The 8648-nt window shown below is 41.7% G+C and overlaps 1 protein-coding gene across 3 annotated transcripts; it reads left to right on the top strand.

Moving 5' to 3' along the window:
• Positions 1-1303: 1303 nt before the first annotated feature.
• On the top strand, positions 1304-7737 carry LOC148026728 (putative E3 ubiquitin-protein ligase RF298). 3 transcript variants are annotated; one of them, XM_087691218.1, is made up of 3 exons: positions 1304-1493; positions 2353-4659; positions 4740-7737. In XM_087691218.1, the coding sequence occupies exons 2-3, from the start codon at positions 3148-3150 to the stop codon at positions 5256-5258; spliced, it is 2031 nt and encodes a 676-aa protein (XP_087547344.1). In that variant the 5' UTR covers positions 1304-1493; positions 2353-3147; the 3' UTR covers positions 5259-7737. The 3 variants fall into 3 exon arrangements, with proteins under 3 accessions (XP_087547344.1, XP_087547347.1, XP_087547345.1); XM_087691221.1 differs by having other exon boundaries at positions 3136-4659; XM_087691219.1 differs by having other exon boundaries at positions 3139-4659.
• Positions 7738-8648: the final 911 nt, after the last annotated feature.

Below are 8648 nucleotides of genomic sequence, written 5' to 3' on the forward strand. Positions count from 1 at the left end.
AGAGAGAGAGAGAGAGAGAGAGAGAGAGAGAGAGAGAGAGAGAGAGAGAGAGAGAGAGAGAGAGAGAGAGAGAGATGCACTATCAATGATGCCAATGCTAGAAAGGATTGCAAAGTCTCTTTACCAATTTGAGCATTGAGAGCTTTGTGTTTGCCTTATGGGTTTGGGCTTTACATTGTCACTTTTTGCATCCATGGACTTACTATATTTTGATTTTGTACAATCTACTTATGTACTTTCAATAATAATGAAAGGTATTTTGTGTTTGGAATAATTTTCAAGGGTCTTCTTTTGTTGATCAATTTGATCTTTACAGTCTACACCTTAGGAAATTCTTTGATGCTTTCTTTTTTTTGTCTTCATAATGTTGTACGTTTCTCTATGTCTAGTGTGGGGATATCCATGTAGGTTTGGGAAATTTTTGATGTTATGGGGGGGAGGTTTGACACATCCATCATCACTAGTCTAATAGTAGAGAGAGAGAGAGAGAGAGAGAGAGAGAGAGAGAGAGAGAGAGAGAGAGAGAGAGAGAGAGAGAGAGAGAGAGAGAGAGAGAGAGAGAGAGAGAGAGAGAGAGAGAGAGAGAGATGCTAATGCTAAAAGGATTAGAAAGCATTGCAAAATCTCTTTATCAATTTAAGCATTGAGAGCATTGTCTGTTGCATTATGGGTTTGGGCTTTACATTGCTGCTCTTGGCAACTTTTGGCTTACTCCACTACCTTTCCATCTAATACACCTTTCATGAAGCTCACAAGTTAGTTTTCAAATGGCCATGCACTTTAGGACCGCTATTGCATGTAGCACCCAAGTAGCAACCCAATCTTGTACCTAACTTAACAGTGTTGTAATCCTCAAAATAGGTGTTGCATTGTTCTAAACATACACTATGCATATGCATAAAGTGGAGGTGTCACTTGATATTTGCTCAATGATACCTCCACATGCATTGTCATTTGTTTTCATCTTTAAGCATTTGTGTGTATGGTTCTATTTGCCTATTTTAGAAATCAAATAAGTTGAGTTTATATGGTGTGAGAGACCCTTTTTCCTTCTTACTTACAAAAACTATAGTCATCTTTACTTTGAAAGTCGAGTATACATTGTAGGTGTGGCACAACCTTCGGAAGTCCTTAACATTGAGTCTTAGGTGTTTATGTGTGCTCTAGTCTCAACATCTCAACATTAAGCCTTATTCAAAGATCTTGCTTTGATCGTGGGAAGCGTTTATCTTTAGCCGCCCCTAAAGTAAGGTTGTCTCACGCTCAAAAGTCCAATAATGTGAGCGGAAACGGGCAAAAGGCGGTGGAAGGTACGAGTGACGGGCTGTAGGCGGTAAGCGTTGGTCACCACAAAACAGAAGAGTTGAGATGCTGTTGTAGGTACGCGTGCCTGCAGAAGCTAAAGAAAGGAGAAGCCAAGGAGGACAAAAACGGCGACCAGGAAGAAGAAGATAGGGCAACACAAGCTTGCTCGGCCTAGGGTTCGGAAATCGGTGAGTGCTCTTCTGTTTGCATTCGATCTCCATACAGGTAGCTTCTTTTGGCCTCCTTCCTGTGTTGTTTTGCGTTTTGCGAGGATTTCTCGATGCAATATGCTTGGATGCACACCTTCCGGCTTGTGCTATCGGATAGCTTTTAATGGCAATCCTGGATGGTGCTTAGATTAGACATAAGCATCCCTGATTGCATACTAGATTGGTGAGAGCAATATGCTTGCCTTTGTCTATCAGCGTGTCTCTATTTTATTGCTTCACGGAATCTTTCTTTGTTGATTTGGCATCATTGATGAAGTTCATTGACTATCGAGCTGCAATATCCAGTGTCGCACTTGATGAGTGAAATTTAACACGTCAATATATAAAGGACATGGTTATTGGCATATTCGGAACTGTAGCATGCATTGGATTATGATTTTGTCAATGCTGTGGTGTACTAGTTTCGTCAATGCATTGTTTGCTACCATTTGACAATCGCCATGGTATGCTATATTTGTCGATCCCATGGTTTGCTACCACTTAAGAACTAAACTTTTGAGGTCAATGTATAAAGGATATAGCCATTGTCATATTCAGAAGTGTAGCAGGCATGTGAGTAATATTTTGTCAATGCCATGGTATGGTAATTTTGTCAGTGCCATGGTTTTCTACCACTGAAATCTGAAATTTCATGGGAGTGAATTCTTAGTCCTATTAGAGGCTTCAGTCACCTCATGTTTCATGCACCTTGCATTTGTGCCAGGTTCCTTGTGCTGTGTTGAAGCCAATTTGTTTGGAAGCCATTATCGACTGTTTGATTGAATCCCTGTAAATTTCACTACATTTTCTGTAACACTTTGTGCTTTTGATGGTCAAGGGCTGTCTTTATAGACTCGACACATTTCATGAGAGATTATTTGTGAGCCAACAAGTGGATCCTTCTTGGTATTTCTGGTCCATTACACCCAGGTTCTTGCATCAGAGCAGAAAGGGAAGTTGTTGGAATCTGGGTATATATATGGCCAATCCTCAGCTTTTCTTGTTCCATGGCATGGAATACTACCAACAGGATGGCAAGAGCTACAGCTGAGGCAAATGACAACTGGAGATTGGATATCCTTTCTTGGTTCGTCCTCCGCATTTTGGTCAATAGGGGACAAGCAGTGGAATGCACAAGCAATGAATGATTCTCTCTCAGATAGAGATGGTTTTGCCATTGCATATTCTATGGTTTACACAATGATCACATGGTTTTTATCATCTGTTACTAGTTAGAGGGCTTTCCTATTTTCCATCATTGTTTGGTTAGTATTCTCTTTGACATTTGTATCTACAGACAGTTCTATCCTTTTATTAAAAACCTATAATCATGTCATTTTCAATTGTTGAGGCTAACTTCTCTTGACTAAAGAAGCCAAAACTTATGACTGGACAGAAGGGTTTAAAGCTTAGCAAGTAAAGTAAGAAACTTGCAAAATGTATGACTAAATCGAGAAAAGCTGCCGAGGCCATTTGCTCACAACAGTTTCAGGGCCGCAAGGCCTCGTTCTGCTTGCAATTTTGAGAAATCATTGTTTTCCAATGCTTCTATCTATTTTGGACATGATATGTGGTAAAGAAGAAAGTAAGTATTGCTCTGATTTTTGGACATCCTCAACAGCAGGCTATTGCCATGGAAGATACTGGTCTGGCTGCCTGCTCTGAGGCGTTATCATCAAAGCTTCCTTCTCCTTCTTTCTCTCATCCGGCGAGTGAAAGTTTTTACTCTCCTCCATCCACTTGGATTTCCAATGCACAGCTTCCAGCAGGGCCAGTAATCCAGTCACAGAACATCAATGCAGACTCATATTTTAGCGCTGGGAGCTCAGCTGAAATTATGGGAACACACATGCTGTCTTCAACTGCTGAATCATCTATGCAGGGCATTCCTTTTGTTGGGAATGATGTATTGAAGCCAGAGCTTGTTCCAAATGCAGTGGCAGCATACAGTGCTCAACGCCAGAATTCAAGCAATAACATGGCAACCTCTAATAGTTTAGCCCATGAAGCTATGCTTCAGGTGAGTAGTAGTACCACTAGTGATGCTTCTAGTCTGAGTGAGAGTCTACACAGGATCCAGCAATTTTCCATAAATACATCACTTTCTTTGGAAGCTTGTTGCCCTTGTGAATGGAAGCTATCGAAGAACACACTTCCAGCAAATCACAACATGGCGACGTTATCTTGTATTGGTATGCCATCTGACAACAGCTCTGCAGGAATTAATGACCGCCAGTCAATATTTGTACCAAGGCATGCAACTCAGGGGCACGCAGAAAGCTCGATACAGTTGAGCAGTGGAAAGGTTGATAGGGGTAAAAATGTGAGTAAAGCTTCACATGCAGAGCATACTGATGTGACTCCAACAACAATCAGAGATCTGCAGCAAATGGCACATGTGTGCAGCTCTCAGGCTCGAACTGGGGCTGTTGGGAATTCAGCATGTGATTGCAATGTATCAATAAGCTCAAATGCTCCTGGAACTGAACTTTCTCTAGCAATAGCTTCAGTTATGGACAGTGGGTCTGAGCAAGAGACTGGTGAGTCAAATGCTTCACTTGGTACTGTGGATGGGAATTTGCAAAGGATGAGTGAAAGTATTGTTGAAAGAACCGTCTCTAGAAAGGATGAGATGTTTCTGAAACTTGTTCAGCAAGTTAGGGAGCTGGAATTGCAACTTCAGGAGCGGAAGGAGTGGGCACATCAAAAGGCAATGCAGGCAGCTTGCAAATTCAGCAAAGACATGTCTGAGCTCCAGTCCTTGAGATTGGAGCATGAGGAGATCTTACGATTAAAACGGGATACACAAGCACTGGAAGAGAGTACCATGAAAAGGCTCACCGATATGGAAAGTGCTCTTCGAAAGGCAAGTGCTCAAGTAGATAGAGCAAATGCAACTGTAAGGAAGCTGGAGACTGAGAATGCTGAGCTAAGAGCAGAGATGGAGGCAGCTAAACTGAGTGCAGCTGAATCCAATGCCCTGTGTCAGGAGGTTGCCAAGCGAGAGAAAAAGTCAGCAAAGAAAATTCAAGCATGGGAGAAGCAGAAAGCCAAGTTAGCTGCTGAGATTGCAAAGCAGAAACATCAGATTGCTGAAACTCAGCAACGCTTATCAGAAGTCACATCACAGCAGCACGAAGCAGAGGTTGGTTGATGTGATCTGTTGTTGATGCCATGTCTTTGGTACTGTACTGTTGCTAAATTACAGAATTTTCTATCTTGCAGATGAGGTGGCGACAGGAAGAGAAGGTAAAAGATGAAGCAGTGTTACTTGCAGATGCAGAGAAGTGGGCAAGGGAGCAGCTCGAAATTGCTGCAAAACGAAGAGAAGAGTCATGGCGTCAAAAGGCAGAAGCTGATTATCAGCGGCATAAAGATGACTTAAAGAGACTAGAGTGCGAACTTGAGCATCTCAAATTGGCAGCAGATGCTCGAGCTTGCAATACAACTTTAAGTTCTGTAGGTGCTGTGGTTGCTAAGGACACTGGTTGCTTGCAACATTTGAAAGATACCAATACGCGGTTGTTACGAGAACTAGCTGAGTTGCAAGGTGATGTTCGCCGAGATCGTGAATGTGTCATGTGTATGTCAGAAGAAAGCTCGGTAGTATTTCTCCCTTGTGCACATCAAATTGTATGTGTTGACTGCAACGATATTCATGAAAAGCAAGGAATGAGAGATTGCCCATCATGCAGGACAGTTATACAGTCTAGAGTTCATGTAATTGATTCAAGGACAACTTGAATCTTTTGCCATCAGCCTGCAGAGGAACAAAAGTGGTCAAAGCAGATCACTTTGAATAAGTTTTATCAGCTGTCCTCAGCAGGCCTGAACTGTAAGCCAATTTGCTTTATATAGATTGTTGGCGTTGTCATAATCCAGTATATGGAGCCTGTCCGCATTCTTGCTATATGTGCTTCTGTGGGATGTTATTAGTTACAGGTGCTTTCTGCATTCTATTTAATTTTATCCAGAGTGTAATTTCTGCTAATTACTCTGTTAGTTTCATCTGGAAAGGCTGTGCTTAAACACAGGGAGAAACAGATTGGGTTGCACCTGACTTGGAATCCAAGCTACATCACCACTACATGTCTAAGAAGCACATGCCATGTTGGCCATGCAACATAGTTTCAAGCTTGATACCAAGTGTCCAATAGATTAACCTTCGAGTTATGGCATTATCGATGAAAGATTGGGTAAGTTATGCTTTATTGTCTTTTGAGAACAAAAACTAATGAAGAGAAGCTTCTATTCTTGTTGCTGCAATTGGACTTGAAAGACCGGCCAATATACAATAAATGTCAACATTCAACAGTGCAGTAAAATTGTTGGACCTCATCACATTTTGATGCTCTAATGATGGTATGAATCAAAGAGATTGTGTGAAAGTCGCCTCATAAGGTCCAAATGAGGGATTTCTGCTGCTAATATGCAAAGTTTTGTTTGGGTATCTTTGTAATTTGAAGAATAGAGCAAACATTATTGGACATGTTTTTGAGAGGTATTTTGTTGTTGTATTTCCTGGTTCAGTCCTACATGCAATCCGTGCTAGTAAAGATTGTGTTGTTTATCTTACATTTTGTTCTCGGGGAGACCATTTGCAGAGAAAAACAATGTATTGGGCTTGCTCTTAGGGGCGGAAAGCCTTGGGCCTGGGCCCCAGCTCAAGTTTTCTGCAGGTAACTTCATCAGTCTCAGATTGGGGAGAAGGATGAAGAGTGAAATCCATGTGCAGCATGACAAGCCAGAGTGTTTCTAAGGAACCAAAACTGTTTCATTGCCATCTCTGTGCACTTGCGAGAGATGGAGAGGGAAGAGCCACCTTTCCTACTGCATAGAGACTGTTTGCAGGCCCCCTAAAGGCCAAGAAGTTGCCATGGAGAAGCAACTGATGTCTTGGACACATTGCACTTGTCAGAAAAAAGGGTAGATCAGGGATGGTGTGATATGGCTGTGGTGGGCGTGTCAGTGTTGGAAGAGCTGGTGTGGAACCAGGTCCATGGAGGGCATGCCAGTGTCAAATCGTATCCAAGGGCGGGTTTGGGTTCTGGCCCTATGCTCAAGTTCTGTCTAGCCATGCAGCATAATGCTGAAAGGGTAAGGGTTCGAGGTTTAGGAGGTTGGTTTTTGGTTTTTCTGTAGGTGCTTTGATAGTAATTATGGCTGTGTATTTGCAGTTGGAACTAAATCTCTCGAGGTTTTCTTTTGTGCTCCTGTAACTAAATTTGAAAACAACAATGCTGCAAATGATTAGGACATGTTTCTTTTTGCTTGATTGTTTAGAATCACCCCAACTCGTTATACTTCACATGGATGTGGCTCTTGGTTCTTATAATTGGATTATCAGACTGACCAAGAAGTTGATGGAGAAGTATGCCATTGGGTTCAGTCTTCCAGCATGGTCTATAGGTGTATTCTAAAGATTGGCAATGTGTAGCGGTTAAGAAGCTTTAGAGTCATCACCACCAGAATCTCAGTGAGTTTGAGACACAGCTAGAAACTGTTGGTAAGATCAAACACCAGAATATCAGGGAATTTGAGACACAGCTAGAGACTTTGAAAGGTCGAGCACCACAAGCTTGTAAGTCTACAAGGGTTCTCCTTATCTCACCTCAGCAACCTCTGGTTTCACAACTACATGGTGAATGGTAGCCTCTGAGGCCAGCTTTATAGTGACGTTCAAGCTTTAGTGACGTTCAAGCTTGGAAGCTTCAGTCAAGCTTCATGTGGTAGTGGATCCTAAAACAGTTTTTGGTATTGCCTAGATTCACATGAGTCTCAAGGGGTTAGACCTGGCTAGTGAAGGCCTGGGTGTAAGTACACCCAGCAGCCAAAGTTTGTTAAAAGTGTTCCTAGATAGGTTGTGTGTGTGCGCGTGCGGGCTGAAGAAAAGGGGAATTCACGCTTGAAATCAATTAGCATGGAGGGGCTGTTGGGAACGTAAGATGGCGGCTGTTCTGGAGAAGCCTTGGGGTTTGTTATAAGGCGTTGCTGCAACTTTGTTTTGGATCGAGGGGATGTCAAACTTTGGTGCTAGAGAGAGTGTTGACTCTCTCTTCTTATCTTCCCCTCGTAGCATGATTATTATTCTGGCCCAAGTGAACTGGTTTTCTCATCTGTTACATCCATGAGTTTCTCTCTCATGTTTGTTTGCTTCCTTGGATGGATTTAGCTTGTCTTTACATGGTCGGCCTCTGTGAGTGTCTGCACTTGGAGTTCTGGGAAATGCTCATATCGTGCTTCTGTTCCGTTGCAGTGGTGGAGCGTTCATAAACAATTTTGGTTTATCTTCAACAAATTGCGCTCACGTAGGACATGGTTTCCATATCTTCTACTAAGCACACAGTGCTGTCGCAATTGTTCACTATGACGGGCTATAAGGTGCTGTACCGATGCCTCGTACTGGCCGGGAAGCACCGTTTCTAAGACTGCATCTTGATCGATTGTTGTGAGTGACGCTTTTGCTTCTACTGGCAAAATCGATTTATTGCCATGTTGAATTTTACTTTAGCCGTAGAAGTTGCACAGGCTCAATTCTAAGTTCAACCTTTGACATTCTTTTGTAATTAGATATGTCTTTTATTGCCCTGTCGAATTTAACTTCAGCCTTAGAACACCCATAGGCTCAATTCGAGCTCAACCTTGTTACTGTGAGCTTGTCATAAGCAAGAGAGATTAGCCTTAGTCCTCTGTCTTTGATCCCATGATCACTTTGCCTTGGAGTCGTAATTACTAGGTTGGTGATGTTAGCGAGTTACATTCCAAGTGCACCTATTTAATGCAACTTTATCAATTGTTGTCTAATAGAACGATAAGGTTCATTTACCCTTATCATACTCCTTGAAACAAGTTGGTTGTCAATAGCAAAGATACGTGAATATTCAATTCTATGTTCGATTATTTTGCAATACAATTTAAACCTATACCTTACAAAGTTCATAGTTATCTTGAAAAGCCATTCATTTCAATGAAAAGTATCATTTGCTAGAAAAACTACATGGCTTTTTCTAAGATTGTTTCATTAGCATAGAAATTTAAAATCTAAGTGAGCCTTTGAAAGGAAAAAAGGATATGATGAGTATGCCTTGATATATATTAGATTTGTAAACTTATTGGTATACTTATATGGAAGAG

The sequence above is a fragment of the Lygodium microphyllum genome, chromosome 13, assembly GCF_053477565.2.
Source record: "Lygodium microphyllum isolate KBCC chromosome 13, Lygodium_microphyllum_v1.1.10, whole genome shotgun sequence".
In the NCBI taxonomy this organism is placed as follows: Eukaryota; Viridiplantae; Streptophyta; class Polypodiopsida; order Schizaeales; family Lygodiaceae; genus Lygodium; species Lygodium microphyllum.

Excerpts from the sequence above, each read along its gene's own strand:
- LOC148026728 (XM_087691218.1), top strand. The coding sequence starts at position 3,148 with ATGGAAGATACTGGTCTGGCTGCCTGCTCTGAGGCGTTATCATCAAAG. Across the intron at positions 4,660-4,739 it reads CACAGCAGCACGAAGCAGAG|ATGAGGTGGCGACAGGAAGA; the intron begins GTTGGTTGATGT and ends TCTATCTTGCAG.